General features: G+C 38.4%; 1 protein-coding gene across 5 annotated transcripts in view; it reads left to right on the top strand.

Annotated features, from left to right (window-relative positions):
• The window catches only part of TTC8 (tetratricopeptide repeat domain 8), a 43,087-nt gene extending 32,897 nt beyond the window's left edge, over positions 1 to 10,190 (top strand). For 2 of the 5 annotated variants that reach the window (XM_075151336.1, XM_075151333.1), the window contains 5 exons: positions 3,443 to 3,582; positions 4,858 to 5,032; positions 5,878 to 6,000; positions 7,784 to 7,867; positions 9,557 to 10,190. In XM_075151336.1, coding sequence (XP_075007437.1) covers positions 3,443 to 3,582; positions 4,858 to 5,032; positions 5,878 to 6,000; positions 7,784 to 7,867; positions 9,557 to 9,673 — 639 coding nt within the window. In that variant the 3' untranslated portion in view covers positions 9,674 to 10,190. Of the gene's footprint in view, positions 1 to 1,286; positions 1,398 to 3,442; positions 3,583 to 4,857; positions 5,033 to 5,877; positions 6,001 to 7,783; positions 7,868 to 9,556 lie in introns of all 5 variants that reach the window. The other 3 variants (XM_075151332.1, XM_075151334.1, XM_075151335.1) reach the window with 3 other exon arrangements.
• The last annotated feature ends 8,432 nt before the right edge of the window (positions 10,191 to 18,622 follow it).

The following is an 18,622-nucleotide window of genomic DNA, read 5'->3' as shown; positions in this document are numbered from 1 at the left end:
CACAAGAAGGAAATAGTTTTCTAGCTTAATACAGGAAATGCAAGTGACGTTAGCAAAATGACTGGAAAAACTTTCCTGTATTTTTTTTCTTTTTGCCAGTGATCAACTTGAAATGGCAGTCCCTTTACTAGGAAGGCACTCACAGTGAACACCTCTGACAATTAAGAATGTCACTTGAGTGGTCATAGGAAAGAATTCTTTGCAAATGGCTACAGCAGTATATATCTATAGGGATACAAATAAAGAACTTACAACTTTAACTTGTATTTTGATTTTTGGCACTCAAAAGTCCACGAAGCTCAAGGGCAGAAGCAGAAAATGTGTTTGGAGGTTTCTCAGGTGTTCAGTTAACGTTGGTATTTTTCTTACATTGCATCACAAAATGTTTGTGTCAGGATACCAGTCACAGATTCTTTCCCTTTTTCAGTCGTATCAAGTATTAGCACTATTTAATGTAATATTTCTCCAACAGAAGCACTCAAAACACTTTTCCACTCAGTGGGAGGGAGACTAATCACTCTAGCCATCTAGTTTCCCAAAGTAGGTGTGCGGGGTTTGTTCCTTTGCTGTAGCTCCATTTACCACACCCCACAACAGGAGGGCTTTACAGTTGTACTCTCAGGCATCTGCCGAGGTGGTCTCTAGCAACACGTTGATGTCCTCTATCCAATTCTCACACAATGTTAACCACATCACACGTTGTCATAATCAACACAGAAGCCAAAATCACAGAGACCAAACTGCCCTCTTTCTGTTACAGGATTTTATTGTTTGTGACAGGGGAGGTTGGCAGAGCAGTAAGGAAATTTGAAAGTGTCACTGCTCTGTGCAGTGCAGTCTTATTTGACTAAGTAAAATATTTTGGTATTCCAGCACTATCAACCTGAAGATCCAGTTCTTTCAAGCCTAAACATAAGTTTTTTAAAATACATTAAAAAGGAAAATGTTCAAGGTGATACCTTCACCTCAGTGTCAAAGTATATTATTTTGATATGATAATAAATAAAAAGATACTTTTTTGGTTTATTAGTAATGTCCAGATGAATTAATAATGTCTAGATGATATGCATGCAAATTTAATTATCTTAATTAGCCTATTTTATCTTCATTACAGAGATTTATTCAGTATTCACTCCATTATTTTCCCAGTATTATTCACCATCTCAGCTAATGGTTTACTGCATAAAAGGAGGTGTCAACCCTTTTATTTATCTCCCTTGTTAAACAGCAGTAGAAGTATAAAAGTCAGACATTTTACATTTATATACACTTTTTATTTGCTTAAGGTGTATTTGCGCTTGGATCAACCTGTAACAGCTTTGAACCTTTTCAAGCAAGGGTTAGATCAATTTCCTGGAGAAGTGACTCTTATTTGTGGAATTGCCAGAATCTATGAGGTATGCACCCACTATGCAATCCTTACTGTGGCCAAGGTTAGCTGCCTAGGCAAGAAAAAAGAGCCAATAGTTGAATATAAATGTAAGGTCATTAAAAATTAACTACGCTGATTTTCAGTATCACTAATGCAAAACAGGTAACATTACACAAAGATACCAAAGTAATGTCAGGGGAGCCGTGCAGGCTTATTTGTTTAAATGGTTAATCACACTAGTGAGATCCTGTTTACCCTTGACACACAGAAGCAAGTCCGCGTTAAGTCAAGTGGTCCAGATGTTGTCCATGTAGCTAAGTCTAGTTTATATATATTTCATCGTACTAAAACTGCTCAAGTCACCAACAGCCTGCTAGCAGGATTAAACAGCAAAATAGTCCACTCGTCGATGTTGTCTTTATTAGCACTATGTGTTGCTGTTAGTTTCTTAAGCCAGTGAGAACAGTTGGAATGTGAATGTTTCTTAGTTTAGGAAGTAGATGTTATTTTAAGTAGGATTAGTTTTTAAGTAGGATTAGTTTTAAAGTAGTTTCATTTTAGCTTGGTAACCATGTATTTTGTATTTTAAAAGTGTGTATTTTCATGTCAAACAGTGGACTTAATATTGTTTTTCACTGAAAGTTGGTAATGATGCTATTCCAGAACAAATGTTTTAAACAAAGTCATGATTTTTTTTTCTGTCTACATTCATACTTGGCATTCTTTCCTGTTCTCATCATTCTCATCTAACCCCTAAGCATTAATCCATTTTCATATTAAATCCTTTTTGTCCTTCAGCAAGGAAGAAAACAGCTGCATGATTTTTGGAGGCTTTTCTTTCTGAATTGTTAAACAGTTTTTAATATGGGTATTATTTTGCAGAACCATACATAACATTGCATAACCCTTTAAGGAATTATTAAAGAGCAGCATATAGTTGACAGGATCTAGTTTTGCACTGACTGCACTGAGTGCAGGATTATAGCTTCATTAGCAAAGATTTGTACTGCAGCACAGGGCTGTTCTCATTACATAGACTCACAAGTGGAATATATGCATCAGGCATCTTAATCAGAGCTTTTCTTCTCTGTCACTACCTTTTGACAGTAGGAAGAGTTGTAGACCTTTTTTGGTTTTTAAAAAAAACATTATTTTTAAAGGGACTGCTTTAGTACTATTTCCTTTAATCACAAGAAGTACATTTTTTCATAGCTAAATATGCTGCTGAGGTTAAATAAAAGCTTATTCTTTAGTCATGTTGAGAGTACAGTATATCTACAGCACACAGGTAGAAATTACTCCTCTCTAAACACAGAAATGTGTTTTGATCTTTTAATTTATTTTCTTCTGATATAGGGTAGAGTCCTCTGGTGACTTGCACTCCTCAAGTCTGACATTGTTTACAGCAATGAGTTCATCCTAATTCATCTTCCAAGTAGCAAACATCCAACCATATATTTTTATACAATATAGTTCTCTTAACTGGCATATCCTAGCTAGTACAAGTTTTGGTAATAAATCCATGATTCCTGTTTTCAAAGGCACGTAATAATTCTTCATATGCAATTATATTCTCATTTGTGTTCAGAGCAATCCATGAGCTGACTTACAAAGCATTGAAAATAATTGAGACATTGACTGGGGAAATAAGTCTACTTTATGTTACCATACTGGGAAATCGACTGCACGCTACTGTGTATCACAAGGCATTGTGCAAAAAGTAGCAAATGCCTATTGCACATGCTGAGCTTCTGAACAATCTCTTTTTCTAAAAAATAAAAACCGAATAAATCTCTTCTTGTAGCTATGGCATAAAGTTAATGACAGGTAGAGCTAGCACTGATAAATTAATATGCATTCTTCTTGTGGATGTGCGTGTTGCTTGTGAAGATGCCAGTCGATGATGTTGCACTGTACGATCAGAGGACTGTAAAAGCATACATAATTAATCTCAGTTAAGTACTGTACAGGGCATAGATAACGCGCTCAGTAGATTGACATTTTAATAAGTTTTATGATAAAATCGGTGATAAAAAGTAGAATTAATCTGAATTTTTTCCAATTGTATAGGAAATGAACAATATCTCCTCGGCTGCAGAGTACTATAAAGACGTCTTAAAACAAGACAATACTCATGTGGAAGCTATTGCATGCATTGGCAGTAACCATTTTTATTCAGACCAGCCCGAGATAGCTCTGCGGTTTTATAGGTACCTACACTTGTGGAGAGGGAGGGGGAACTGAACGTGTGGGAGGGTGATATAAAGGCTTGATTTTTGTAATGCAAAAAAAGAACATTAGGAGATTGGCATGGGAGGATGATTGAGCATTTGGACAAATATCACCGTAAAATCAGCATACCAACTTACTCATCTTCTCGGCCAGTGATAATTACACCTCTCTCTTAAATAAAACTTCTCATCATTACATGTGGATTATGTAGAAGTATCAACAAAGATTATCAAAATAGTTATTATTTGATTAATGAGCAAGAAATGATCTTTCACAGCATGAGGCAGTTTGAGAACACTGGACCTTACTCTCAACTTCGGTTGCATTCAGAAGGCACACGGACTTCCTATTTAGCCCTGTGAAAAACAGTGGTCTTTGAAAAACTCCACCTGAAGTCACGAGCAGTTGTGACCACAAAATCCCTTACTTGAACGTGGGCTGGGGTTCCCCCTTGTTTTAACTGAAAGCAATAAAAAGATAGTGTTAAACGATGCTGCTTGCTTTTTATTTCAATACAGTCAGAGTGCAAAGGAGCCTGACTCATGTTCTTAAGTCTAAGAGCAGATTAAGTCAATATAAGCACTACCATCTCATTTCTGTTGGACCTGAGCTCTTTTATGCTTTAGGTTTAGAAACTCACAGTTGTGCTGCAGACAGCAGCCCTCTTTTTCCCTGGCCCTCTTAGTGTATCTGTTTTTCCTATAAATATCAATAAGCAGAATTTTTATAAAACATCTCCATTCTAAAAGACACATTAAACAACACAATTTGAATCAAAATCTGAGTTATGCTTCAAATGTAAGATTAATGTAGATTCACATACTAGATGTACTAGTACTGATTAGAGCAGTGCCGAAGGACAGGAATCAAGCAAAAAATTGAAGTCTGAAAAGTTATAAAAGGTAACTGCAACAAATTACAGCTTGATAGAGGTTGAGGGATTGGAAAGAGGAAAAGGAGAAAGTCTGCATACAACTCTGTCTTACAGTAAAGTTGGATCATGTGGCACAGTCAAAAAGACAAAAGTTACCTAATTTACACGAAGACTGTTTTGCACAGCTTTGATTCTACTCATCAAAAATGCCCTGCACTGCCCTTCATGAAACCTTTACCAAATGTAAGACTGTAACACTTGGTTATTACACCCTCTCAGAATAGGGAGAAAGGAGAAGAGAACTTTGTCATTTAGAATAGAACTCTTACTTGAAATTAATCTAAAAAATAAGTGAAACAAATATTTTCTTTCAATCTAGACGGCTCCTGCAGATGGGTGTTTATAACTGCCAACTTTTTAACAATGTGGGCCTCTGTTGCTTCTATGCCCAGCAATATGATATGACGCTATCTTCATTTGAACGTGCACTGTTTTTGGCTGAAAATGAGGAGGAGACAGCAGATGTGTGGTACAACTTGGGACACGTGGCTGTGGTATGAAAAATTTAACAACCTTTCTGAATAAATATAATTTTACAAAAACTGAAAAAGAATAACTAGGAAGGAGTCATTGCCCTACTTTGAAATATGAAACCCGGTAGTGTACAGGATAAAGTGCAGTACAGATTAAAAGTTTATTTGCACTGCAGTAGAGAGGAAGAGGCAAAAGAAAAACGTTCTGTACATCTTCACAGAATGTGGCGTTCTCCTGCTAAAAGATGCTCCCTCCCCACTGTCTTGATTGTACTGCAACTAGGAAAAACACATTAATTTATACTGCCTAAAACATTGAAATTGATGTGCCTATATTTTTCAGCATTTGTCACTTTTAATGTTTAACCTGATGCTGTATCAGTGTTGGTCATAACACTAGAGCATTAAAGAGTAGTCAACTGCTCCATACAAAGAAATTCATCTCACTTAATTTTATCTTCTAAAAACTAGGCTCTCCACAGAGATTTTTTTTAATCTGTGTAGAGACAGAGAGGCAAGATGACTCCCCCTCTGGAGACATCTCTGTTTTTCTTACCCTACTATAGACAGTAGCAGATAGTGTAGTCTTTAGATGACACTTTAGTAATCTAAAAGTTAAATTAGATGAAGTGAATATCACTCGGAGCGTGGAAGTTTGTGCTAGAGAGAAACGATTCTGTCTGGAGGAAGAATAAGAAGCAAATGAGAGGGTCTGGAAAGAAAGCACATACGGTTCTGATCAGCGTGTTTTTACTGTAATTTGTATTCCATGGTAGTACATATGGGTGAAAAGATACTCCAGGCAACAAAACAGATGCATGTTGTTTCCAATCTTTTCACAAATTAAAATACAATCTTACTTTTAGGGGATAGGAGACCTGAATCTGGCTTACCAGTGTTTCAGGCTAACATTAGTCAACAATAATGACTATGCGGAAGCTTACAACAACTTGGCTGTGCTGGAAATGCGAAAAGGTCACATTGAACAGGTTGGTGTTGAATCTCAGCCTAAACAGAATGCTTCCTTTGGCCCTTTTGTACTTAAGAAACATGTCATTTCCCTGAGGTGGAGGCATCATATGAATGTCTACCTTACTATTACAGGCAGAAAACATGGATAACTTCTGTGCATGTTTCAGTGTAACCTCCACGTTGTCATGCCATCTCCCATTAAACTGCTCATTCTTAGGCGTATCGGAATGGTTCATCAAGGACAAACAAGGTTTACAATGGCTTTGCAGTTGTTGGGATCTTTTTTCTAAATTGATACCCAAAACAAAACCTATCACTCTGTAATCGTCACTTAAATTACAACTTTGACTATACATTCAGTTTATAAATGTAGATAATATACTTCTGTTGGGTGGCAGAAGACAGCAATCAGATCAGCCCTTAAAAGACTTTTTTCAACAAGGAGATTGCTTTAGATTTTTGTTGCAAAGCAGCAGGTTCTTGATAAATACTTTTGCATCAGTAAGCTTGCTGGTTCGTCTTACCTAATGTGAGTGTACTAAGTTGTATTGTGCTTAGATGTATAATTGACATGCACAGTGGATTAAATGCATTCATTTTTTATACACATGCAGGGAAAATTAATATGCGTTTATTGGACAGTTTGAATTACTGTGGGCTTGTTTTAATCCTTATGGGAGCAAGCCTATTTTGATGGATTCATGTATACATGAGAGAGCTACAATATGATATAAAGACTTGTAAATACTGTTTATAAGAGCAAATTCTCAAAGTTAACTTTATTCAGATAACCTAGCAATTACCATGGAAACACTGAAATGAACTCAGCACTGGATGTTTCCAGTGACAAATAAACTTTAGGTTTAGTTTCGGTTTCATAATCGGGAAATTTATAGACATTTAATTCCCAGATGGAACTTAGGTCCAGTTGTGGAGGTTGTGATTGCTAATAATTAGCAATGCAAAGCCTTTCCATTATAATTGATTGTTTCCTGTCTATTTTAGTTTTTAGCTTAAGATTTTCTGTTTTCTTCTTTTAACACATGTATAATTAAAAACCAGGATCGTCATGGCAATGAAGATATTTTGCTTATCTTGGATTTTATTTTATTTTACAATGTTCTTTCATAAGTGCTGTTGCATATATTCAGAGATGCCAGATTTAGGGATTTTTAATAAGTTCTTAACTCTGCCTTCCCAAACAGTTTACAGATACTTTTGTTTTTAAAAGATCAGGTTTTTTCCCCCAAAGTTCTCAATTTTTTTAGTAAAAGCATTCAAAAGTTGACCTTAATTACAGCATGAAAATGCACACTCTGATACTTAATTTTTCATTAGTTTTTAATGCTACTATTTTGCTAGTCAGAAAAAAGGAGATAATTTTATTAAATATTTTGAGTGTGAAAACTGTCATTTTTATTATAAAATTTAGGTTTTCAGGGATGTTTAAATCACTGCTGTCAGAGACAACAGATAAATACAGTGGGGTGGGACTTAATACTTTTTTTTTAATTAATATATTCTGTTCAGTGTTTAGAACTGAATTGCTTAATTGAATAAGTCCCAACATGTTTTTTCTGACTCAACCAAGAGTCTTTTTCATTTCAATGCTATTAAACTGTATTATACCTAAATGTACTATTGGTGTAACTCATACATAGTTGAAGATGGCTTTCTTAGTAAAGGCCTAGTAAGAAAGAAAACACAGGATGATTTCTTTTAAGAATTATGAAAATTGCATTAGATTCTTGTTACCCTCCCTCCCTCACAGATTTCACTATTTTTTTTTTCTCTACATAGGCAAGAGCTTTGCTGCAGACTGCTTCATCTTTAGCACCTCATATGTATGAGCCCCATTTTAATTTTGCAATACTCTCAGAGAAGGTAATGCACTATCCTATTCTTGTAATCTAAAAATTGAGCCTTGAAGGGGCAGTTGGGTTTTTATTGTTATTACTGAGAATTCCAAATAGGTAAGACAAAAGAATACAGGGTGCATAAACTCAAGGAAAACTAAAGTTACGTTTTCATTTTAATACCCAGAAGCTTTGTGTGTAAAAGTAGTCATTCAAATGTTTGCATTTGAGAATAAGTGAGGCCAACTAGCTATAAAGTAACTTTGTAATTTTCCAAATGCCCAGAGATGAACAATCCGTTAACAATTCCATCTACAGTCTTTACAGTCGTTGGCTTTTTCAGAATGTGAAGTGAAATAGTATAATATGATTTATCAGTAATTATAGAAAGAATATAATTTATTCATCCCATGATCTTACTGATCTCAAAAGGTAAGTCTTCTTCAGCTTTACAACCTTTGAATTTTGTGTGTTAATAATTTCTTTCATACAGAGTGTCTCAGACACTGAATTAACTGTGTCCAACATTCCTGTTAATAAGGAGAAACTTGTACAAATCCTTATATTTTTCACAAGAAAAAATTGCTCCTTTGCTTGTGCCTACACCTTCAAGATTCTGTTATGAGTCTGTGTTGTGTGGGCAGCCCAACTCCTACAGATACTAAAGTACATGCGTCAAGGAGAGAACAACCCATTAATTTGTAAGCATATCCTCTCCATTGTGAAACATAAAATGGTTTTGAATAATTGCATTCTGTACTTACCGATTAAGGAGTAAATCCTAGTCTGCAAAAGTATTGTTACGTAGCTTTTTCACAAAGAACCTGCATAGGTTGTGGGAGAAGACAGATGGCCAGATCAGCTAGCTGTTGATGCAGCGTGGTAATGCAATCCTTAGATTCGGTGTAAGGCCATGGTTTATAAAACATAACTTCTCTAGCCAGGGCCCTGGTTTCTTCCCCTTCAGAGAATTCTTGCTGCATGGAAGCTCTGTGTTGACTGATGTACAGGCAACAGAGGCCTCCTACTGACACTTTCCATAGCTTCTTCCTTTCCACCCAGGAGCTGTCAGTTTTACTAGATGTGTTCCCAAACATTTGGGTTCTTTTTTGCTGAACCCACTTTCTGAGGTGCTCACCTTACATACACTTCCTCCTTCCAAAAGGTGATGGCTATTTAGGAAAAAATAAAGTTCCCTAAATAGGGAACAATGTGGAAACATAATTCTAAAAGCAGCAGAGGAGCAACATCAGCTCTCCAACAGTGTTGTGCCTCTCTGTGAGGAAGCAGGAAATTACATGGAGTTGCAGCTTTTACAGAGGCCTGATTGACTGTGTTTTGCATCTATATACAACAGCACTTCTATGGAGTTTAAAAACAAATCTTCCTTTTTTTATTCCTCCTCACTTCAAGCACTGGGCATGGTGTACCTTGTTGTCCATTCTCCAAGAAGTCAGGTGGAATGGGATATAAAGTTACTGTCTTGAAGCATCCTTCCCACTAAAATCACATTTCTGTCTTTTTCTTCTCATCCCTTGATGTAAGGGGGACATAACCCTGAGTTCAAAAGCCTCCATACTGACTCTGTTTTATTTGTTCACTCTCAGGACCAGCTATGTTTAAATATTTGTGAGCATCAGAAATGTACTGCACAGAATACACAATGCAAATACTGCAGTGCTTGGATTTACAAAATTAGTTTGTGTGTTTCTTACAGGTTGGAGATCTTCAGAGGAGCTACACAGCTGCTCAGAAGTCAGAAGAAGCATTTCCAGGCCATGTTGATACACAACAGCTCATCAAACAGTTAAAAGATCACTTTGCTATGCTCTGATGAGCATATTTTTTATTATGTAAAAACAGCCAGAGTGACTGTCCCATACATCTTTTTGAAAATACTAGCTCAAAGTAGATAAACTATACTTAATGCATTCGTGTGGCAAAGCCTGTGTTACTTTGAGTAGTAGGAAAGGTTTAAGAGTCCTAGTTGGTTTCTGTCATCTTAAAACATACCACTTACTAAAATGCAGCTAGAGCACATGTTGTAACTACATACACGAGAGATTACAGGAATGACGGGATACTGCCAGTGTGACAACTTTGAAATAGTTGTCTGGTATATAAGCAAGTAAATCTCCATTTAATATTAATGAACATTTTAAAGGATTTTTTTCTGACTTTTCTGCAGAAAAAAGTGCTTCAAACTTGGCTTTTGATAGTATACTTTCTTACTGAATGTTAAGTTTTAAAACTAAAATACCTAAAAATAATTTAAAATACATATGTAAAGCGGAAGTTCTTATATTCCTTGTTGTACTGTATGAATTAAATAAATTCCAGTTTGTATGGTTTGTCTCGTTTGTTTATGTAAGTTAAAACTACACCCTTATTGCCATGAAAATTAGAGTCAGCAATCTTAACGTATTTTGAAATACTCTGCAAAACTGCTACAAAATAGCATAAATACATGTGTTCCTCTCTACCCAGGAGAGAGTTTATTCTTGATCTTGGCCTGTATCAGAAATAGTGTGGCCAGCAGGAGCAGGGAGGTGATCGTGCCCCTGTACTCGGCACTGGTGAGGCCGCACCTCAAATCCTGTGTTCAGTTCTGGGCCCCTCACTACAAGAAGGACATGGAGGTGCTGGAGCGTGTCCAGAGAAGGGCAACGAAGCTGGTGAAGGGCCTGGAGCACAAGTGGGATGAGGAGCGGCTGAGGGAACTGGGGTTGTTTAGCCTGGAGAAGAGGAGGCTGAGGGGAGACCTCATCGCGCTCTACAACTACCTGAAAGGAGGTTGTAGCGAGGTGGGTGTTGGTCTCTTCTCCCAAGTAACAAGCGATAGGATGAGAGGAAATGGCCTCAAGTTGCGCCAAGGGAGGTTTAGATTGGACATTAGGAGAAATTTCTTTAGTGAAAGAGTGGTCAGGCCTTGGAACAGGCTGCCCAGGGAAGTGGTGGAGTCACCATCCCTGGAGGTATTTAAAAGACGGGTAGATGTGGCATTTAGGGACATGGTGGTGTTGGGTTGACGGTTGGACTCGATGATCTTAGAGGTCTTTTCCAACCTTAATGATTCTATGATTCTATGATTCTATGATCTCAGTAAGAGAAAAGGATATTTAGAAGCTTGCAGAGTTAAGTACTAATAATTGAGAACAAGGCATTGATTAGGTGGTTACCTGTGCTACCACATAAGCACTGTTGCTAAATAAGTATTTGGATCATCCTAACTACAACAATACTACTACAAAGAAAGACTTTCTCTCTGTCATGTATCTTTGTGTTCTAACTAAAAGGGATAAATTTGCATGATTTCCCAACTTGACCTTTTTAAAAGACCTTTAAGAAATGTGGGATGTTAAGGCACTCTGAAATGGCACATCCTGAAACAGGCCTTTAAAATCTTTTCATGTTTCTCTGATATATTGAGGGATTATCTTGGCTTAGGGAGCAACCCTAAACATGCTTACGAATATTATGTCTTCCTTTTTACTATTTGTTACTTCCCCACCCTCATCTTTGTATGACTGTTGTAGCTGGTGAAGGCAGATGCTGGGGAGCTTAGAGAAGTGTACCCACAGCTCCCCCACAGAGCAGTCGGTAGGTGACAGTTAGAAACACTATCATTAACTGGTGTCACATCACGTTGTGAAATGCAAAAGCATTATTGGCTGAATAGATGCAGCATCTTTAATGGAAATTTTATTTTTTCCACATTGATCTTTACATTGTCAGAAATTTGTCACAAACTAAGAGAGAACCTTAGTTATCAGTAATTTTCATTACTGAAATAAGATTTTACTTTCTGCTAAAAAGGGAGAATTTATAGGGAAGTTCCATCCTTTGATCTACTGTACTTAACGTCTTTCCAGTTGACAGTGCTAAACTTAGGAAGCTACCAGAAAAGAAAATGTTTGTCTTAGCAGTTTAAACACAACTGTTGAGAAGTTTTGAATGTCATATTATTAACTCAAAGTATTTTTAAAATTGCATAGTAAATAAGATTATTTCTACATGAACTGGAACAGAAATTAGTAATACAACTTCAGTTTTTAATCCAGTGTGGCAGCTCAATAGTTCCTCATAGGTGCTTATAAGATCCCACTTACTGTGATCACTGCTCAAGTTAATGATCTGAATAACTCTTCTTTAGCAAACAGTACTCCTTAGAACATAGATGTGACATGATTATTCTTTTAATATTGGGGGATGTGTGGAGATTGAAAGGAAAAGGCTCATGTATGGTCAGGAATCCTGCACACAAGATGCTTGTGCAAGTTAATTGTAACAAAAAAACCCACCCCACGCACAAAAAGTTCTAAATAAGGATTAGAACCTTTTTAGCTCCCTAATGTGCAGCATCTGCAAGCCATCCCAAATTTATCTTACATGGCGTATTTTGATTGCCCCAAAAGGCAGCAGCCATTTGCTGTGTTGACCTTTCATGCCCCAAAGCCAGGGTACGACAGTATTTTTTTCACGACTAGGGCACGTACAAATTAAATCAAATGTGGTATGAGAACAGCACCACAATGAAACAACAGATGAATGAGCAGGCTGTTTGTCGTGGAAGAATCTGTCGATTTTGTTGTATGTTAATTCGGTGCGAGCTCCAGCAAACAGATGAATCGGCAGGCCCTGGGGCAAACCGCCTTCAGTTAATTGAGGACGACATAGCACAGCAGAATGCATCAGAATCTGTATTCGTCTCTCTGGTAGGATCGTGTTAGGACGGTGTGACCTTAATAGTGCAAGCAGCATTTCTGTAACGTAGAAATCATTTTTCCTCTAACCTGTAGCACAGCTCCAGCTATGTCCAGCCAGCGTTTATTCTACTCCCCCTCGGGAGTAGAAAATAAAATACAATGAAAAAACAACACAAACAATTTTTTAATCTACAGGGGAGATGGTGTCCACAACAATGCTGCCTGGAAGGAAGCTCAAAGCAGATTGCTGGGAGGTCTTGAAGTTTCTATGTCCCTGCAGGAAAGGTGCAGTTTTTGGCTGTTACCACCAATTCCAGCCTGTCTTTTGACCAGCCCTCTTGCTGGGGTCTTTCTGATGGATGAATCCATTTAAATGTTGATAATGAAGGGTTAGGTTATTAACGGATTTTGATTGTTTTGCAGGATGTTATAGCAACAGCACCAGCCACAATTAATCAGAATTCACAGTTAAGGGTTGTGGACCATTTTGGCCGCAAAAAGCGTCCTCAGAGGTCGTCGGGCAGGACAGGAGCAGTTTGTCATTAGGTGCCAGTTCAGTCACCGTAAGCTTTGGATAATGATCCTATTTTGTTGTTGCTGGTGGTGGTGGTTTTTTTCTTTGATTGCTTCCTATCTTTGTAGGCTAGAGGGAGAGATTTTTGGGTCATTCAGTCTGATCTCTGATGTGATGTAAGCCGAACATTTTAAGCCAGGAGCTCTTTTTAATGAACCTAGTTTGTGCTTGACGAGCAATTACCTGCCAGAGCAGCAGCAAGTTTTCATACAAAAAAGCTACAGCATCTTCTGTGAAAGATTTTGTATTTAGTCAGTCTCACTACACGTTTGTCTTCTTTCTGATGGATGATTTCAAGCTCATTCATGTCCTCCCCTTCACCTGCCCCCCAACCAGTGGGTACTCATTATACACCAGCACTAGCAGCTGAACCATCATTAGGATCTGCCACAGCTGAGTAGGACCATGGCCATTTTGCCTCCTGTAGGCAATACCTAATTTGCCTCTGTCACCAGAGCTGTCTCTGGCACCTGTGATGGTGTTTTTGACCAAAACACACTGTTTCCCTACCACAGAGAGCATGAAATAGAGAACTTAGAAGAACCCTTCGCACCAAGCCACTTGTCTGAACTAGGACGTGCCGTTTTACTCCAAACAGCAAGAAGCAGTTGCTGTGAAAACTTGCTGGCAGATACCAGCTATGCCCCTTCAGCAAGGACAGAACTCGACTGTCTGAAATGCAGGTGAAAAATCGGTTCAAGCCGAGTGCACAGGAAAAGCAGCTGCCTACCAGGAAACTAAATAAGCTGAGTAAAAGGCTTTGTGAGATCCCACCCTGTTCCTCACCTACTCCAGAGGAAGTCTCAGAATTGCCATTTTAGCATGTTTCCAGGTGAGAAACATTTTATATTGCACACAGCAATATAAAATGTGGGGCACAAAGCCGCTGTTTCTTTCAGACTCAAAGAAAGGGGGAGCTTTCATCAGAGGGCCAGGGCAAGAGGCAGCTCGCACAATTTTCTCTGCTTGTTGGAATTTATTTAAGGTCTAGGGCTGCTGCAAACTTCCAGTTCCCAGCAGATGCCTGTATGTACACACATTGTAATTTTGCACCGCCAAGCTCTGCGGACCACAGAGTAGTATGTTACTGATACCCCAGCCATCGCTGGAACGAGCGAGCAGATGGCGGATGTAGAATGCAAAATGCCCTTTCTCTATAAATAAAAACAAAACTAGGTTTCTCTTTGTGCCTTAGAAGATGAATGAGGCAAAAGCCAAGAACCCTGATATTCAAATCGTAGACAGACTTGTATCTCCAGTCACTTCTGGAGAGCATTTGAATTCCTGTGCTGGTAAGATAGTCATGTTACTAATTTCCCTATTCACATTTTCAGAGTTTAGGAGTGCTCAGGAGCTGCAAATACTCAGAAGCATCTGTCAGCAGGTTAAATCTGGGAGATATGTCACCAGAGAAAGCAGTTTTTATAGCAAAACCATTTTTTATTGCAAAGTAAACATACCCTGAATTATGCTGAATAACTGAACGATCTGTGCGAGTACTGTATTTACCTCCTTCTTTCTGTTGGGGAGTTACAGCAATTGCTTAGTGCACAGCCTTCTCCCTTCTTATGTTTAGTTCACAAAAGGGTCATAAAGGTTTAGGTGAAAAAGATTTCCTAGTTAGGTACTAGATCTGTATAGAATACGTCAAAAAAAAAAAAAGAGCTCAAATCAATGAGTTTACAGTAAAAAGCTCTCTTCCCAACACATAATGCATCATGTTTAATTGTGTATGTGAATATATCACATGTGGGTTTTTTCCCCATTTCTTGCTTGTTTTTTGACAGGTATTGCCAGTGAAACCAATTATATTGCTTCAAAGATAAGTCTTGAAGCCATTAGGAATGAGATGCAAGAAAAAACAGCAGGATGCAAACCTTGTTCAGCACTATGGAAAGGGCAAACTCATTAAGAGCCAGGAAACTTGGTTCCAGCAAGTGGACCACCCCAGCAATTTCATATCATTTTCAGCTTGTTCAGCTTATATAGCCATAAAGTAATTGCCAAGATTTTACATTTTAGCTTTGGTATTATTTTATACCACTATCAGTTCCATATTTTGCCAAGTCTATATCCTATAATAATACCTAGCACCTTTAAAGCTATTACACATGTTAACTAATTAATCCTTACATACAATAAATTTAGATCATCCTAACCAAGGGTCATAAAACCTTCAATGAAGAGACTCTGGTCTATTTTTATATGAGTTAACACACAAAAGCTAATTTAGGAACATAACCCTATAGACTATTTTTTTATTCCTGTGAATTACCATAAGCCAACAGTTCAGGGTTCAGATAAAACCACGACCTTCTAAAATATATGGTCACTGATTTTTTTTTTTAATTTGGTAGAACAAAAACAGATGCATGTATCTGTCCTAGCTTTTAAGGATGTAATTGTTGGTTCTTCCAGAGATACTGATGCTGGAGGCCCAGTAGAAAAACTTTAAAAGCTTCTGACTTCTGCCTGTGATCCTGCAATGTCTAAGGGATAGGCTTAAAATGCTGTGTCATTACCAAGCGTTTATTTATTATGGTATTAAATGGTAGCTACTTGGATGAATGCAAGATTTGAAATTCCACATAAATCCTGGGAAGGCAGGCTAATAAGCAGAGGACCACAAGCCATGCCAAGGTCATATACCAAAAATCTCTGCAGTATAATACAGGGATATCATTACTACATACGTGCCAGACATCCACAAATAGCCTGTATCTTTAAATCAGGCAGTAGCTGTAGACAGTGAAGGAAATAACTCTCCAAGAGTTCCTTAGACCCCAGTCTAACTGAACACTGGGAAAGGTGGGTGGAATGGGAGATCCTGTTTTGGAGGGGTATATGTATATTTGCAAAATATAGAAAATTAATGGTAAATAATCATAATGTGGCTACTTATAAATGACTGAGGTCATTTATACTTTGCAGCCACACCTATGGTAATCTTTATTATCTTTATTAGCAGATGTGTATGTATTTATCAAACAACGGATTCATTTTTAAGCAATTACAAGCAAAGCTCAGAAACTTTCAAACCCCTGGCATTATGTGACAAGTCTCATACTGTCTACCTGAATACAACATCATCTTTAAAGAAAAAGTTGGACATGCTCAGCAATCTCGGAAAGTGGTTCTAATTCAGCTGAAGCTTCAGATGCTCCAAGGCCTTTAAAAACAAAAAAAAACACCACCAGAACAGATGCCTTTCTCTTGGATCAAAACTTAAAAAAACTTGAAACAAAGCCTGAGTAATGACAGATATTTGATTCTGAGGGGGAGGGAGAGTTGTTTCTTGGGGTAGCCCACGACTCATGTCACATCATCACCTGTAACTTCATATCATGTTATCTTGGTGGACCACACTGTGCTGCAACATAAGCCAATGACATGATGGAAAGTACCATACATTGTAAGCAAATTCCTTTCTGGCTAAATACCTGTCATTTCTGGGCAAACAAGGTAATTCAGGCACAAATCTCTTGAACGAGGGAGAGTAAGAGAAAACCTGCAAAGTGTTATTTGGATTGGAAACAATATTCTCATGTTATACTAAGAGGCACCTCTGGGTCTCTTGGAGATTTTCACCTAGCAACATAGCTGACTTTTCCAAGGTTATGTTCTGTTGCAGCACAATAACATTTATAACCACATGCAAACGGACAAACTTTACCCGTACAAGTCTATTCAAACATCCTGAGGAAAAATAAACGCTCTTGTTGTTACATGGGACTCTAAGATGTACGTACTACAAATAAATTCCCCTTCCCCCTCTGGAAGTCCTACTTTAGCTCAGGTTTAAAACAGCACAGCAGGTAGTTTAACAGGCCTCGAACAGTTTGTGGTTTACCATAAATCTGTTGGTCTTCAAGGGGTCCACAGAGCGCAGGGGAACATCATGCTGCCACACTCCTGGGAGCAGTGTCGTCCTTGTCTTTGTGACCGTGCATGCTTGAAAGTCAGTGCTAGGCACGGTCATAACATTTTTCTGCCCCTTCAGGAGTTCATATTACCAGAGATGCTGAGTATAACAATTTTGTTTTAACAATAGCAAAGGAGCTAGATACAAGAAAGATGAGTGCTTCTTTCGCGCTCTTTTTTCCACACATATCCACAGCAGGTAGTCAGTGGTGTGCTTCCCATCAGTTGATTATACCTGTAGTAGAACAACTTTTTTTCAACAATCCTGATTTCGGGGTTTTCATCTCTACTTAGGTGATGAAACTGCTTACAGCAGAGAAGCAGTAGATATGATAGCCCCTCATAGCTGCTGAGAAATGAGAGCACTCTCAGGCTGAGTACATCTCACCGGGCAAGAAGAGACCAACCACCCCGTGGTGTTCCCAACCACAGTCAGAGCTGCTCTCTTACGCGGATAAGCTTCAGTATGAATATTGCATCTCCAGTCAGGTTTTGATTAAGCTTTAAGCAGCTGAAGATACACTTGATAAAAACCTCAACAGACAGCCCAGGACGTTGTTTTAAGGCTTGTCTCACCTTTAAAGGAAAGTTGTTGAGAAGAAGTGGGTGCCCCAGGGCTTTGCATAGCTCCCAAAGGCTCAGGAGGCTGCTTGGCATGTCCCTTGGCTGGCACACTGCTACCAGGGAGCTGCAACCCTTTCCTGGGAGGTACAGCCCGGCTGTGTGGCTGGAGCGGGCTGGCACATGACAGCTGATGTAAGAAATACCTTTAGTTTCTGGAATAAGACTTGCAAAATTTAAGTTTTTTTCTTAAAAGTGAGATGAAAACAGGAATCATTCTGATCACTGTGAAATCCGTCTCTGGATCTTGACTTGATCTGAGCTACCAAGCAACCTAGGAATCACTAACGAATAGTAAGTGTGGTTTCTCCTCTTTTCTCAGTTTTTATGACCTAGTTTCATCTTTTCTCTCAGGATGTGTTCATCCTGCCACACTGCACTTGCACTTTCCATGACTTCATGTTCTGTTTCCAGCCAGTTTGGTCTATATGACCCCCAAAACATTCCTTTCCTCCTCCAGCTGCTGCCTGCATAAGACTGGCTTTTCCCAAAGAAATGCGTTCCTCAGACAAGCTTCAGCTTCATCCACTTGAGCTGTCACCATGTCAGGCCAGCTTTGCCACACAGCCACCGATAACTCTGGAAGTGGTTCAGATTTGCCATTTGCTTGAAGAGAAACGCAGAACAGTCCATTTTGGTTGGGTTTGTCAGCAGAACACTTTGGGTTTGTCCTGTGAACCCATTTGGAAAAGAAATTAAATTTCATTTAATTGATCATGCTGACTAATAGGAATTTCATCCTTTTCCAGCCTGATAACCTGTATTTAATCTGATGTCCTTTTCCTATGTACTGGAGGTTTAGGAGAAGATCGCAACAGTAGACATGAGCAGTATTTACTTTTATCTATCTCCACTGCCTCCTGCTCTAACACACTGGAAACTCCAGAACATTTTAAATCTGCGATTTCTAAAATGTATGGTGACAATAGAGATTGCCTAGAATAATCTTCCCTGAGATGTT

This window comes from Calonectris borealis, chromosome 5 (assembly GCF_964195595.1).
Source record: "Calonectris borealis chromosome 5, bCalBor7.hap1.2, whole genome shotgun sequence".
In the NCBI taxonomy this organism is placed as follows: Eukaryota; Metazoa; Chordata; class Aves; order Procellariiformes; family Procellariidae; genus Calonectris; species Calonectris borealis.
This window is presented reverse-complemented; position numbering and strand designations above follow the sequence as displayed.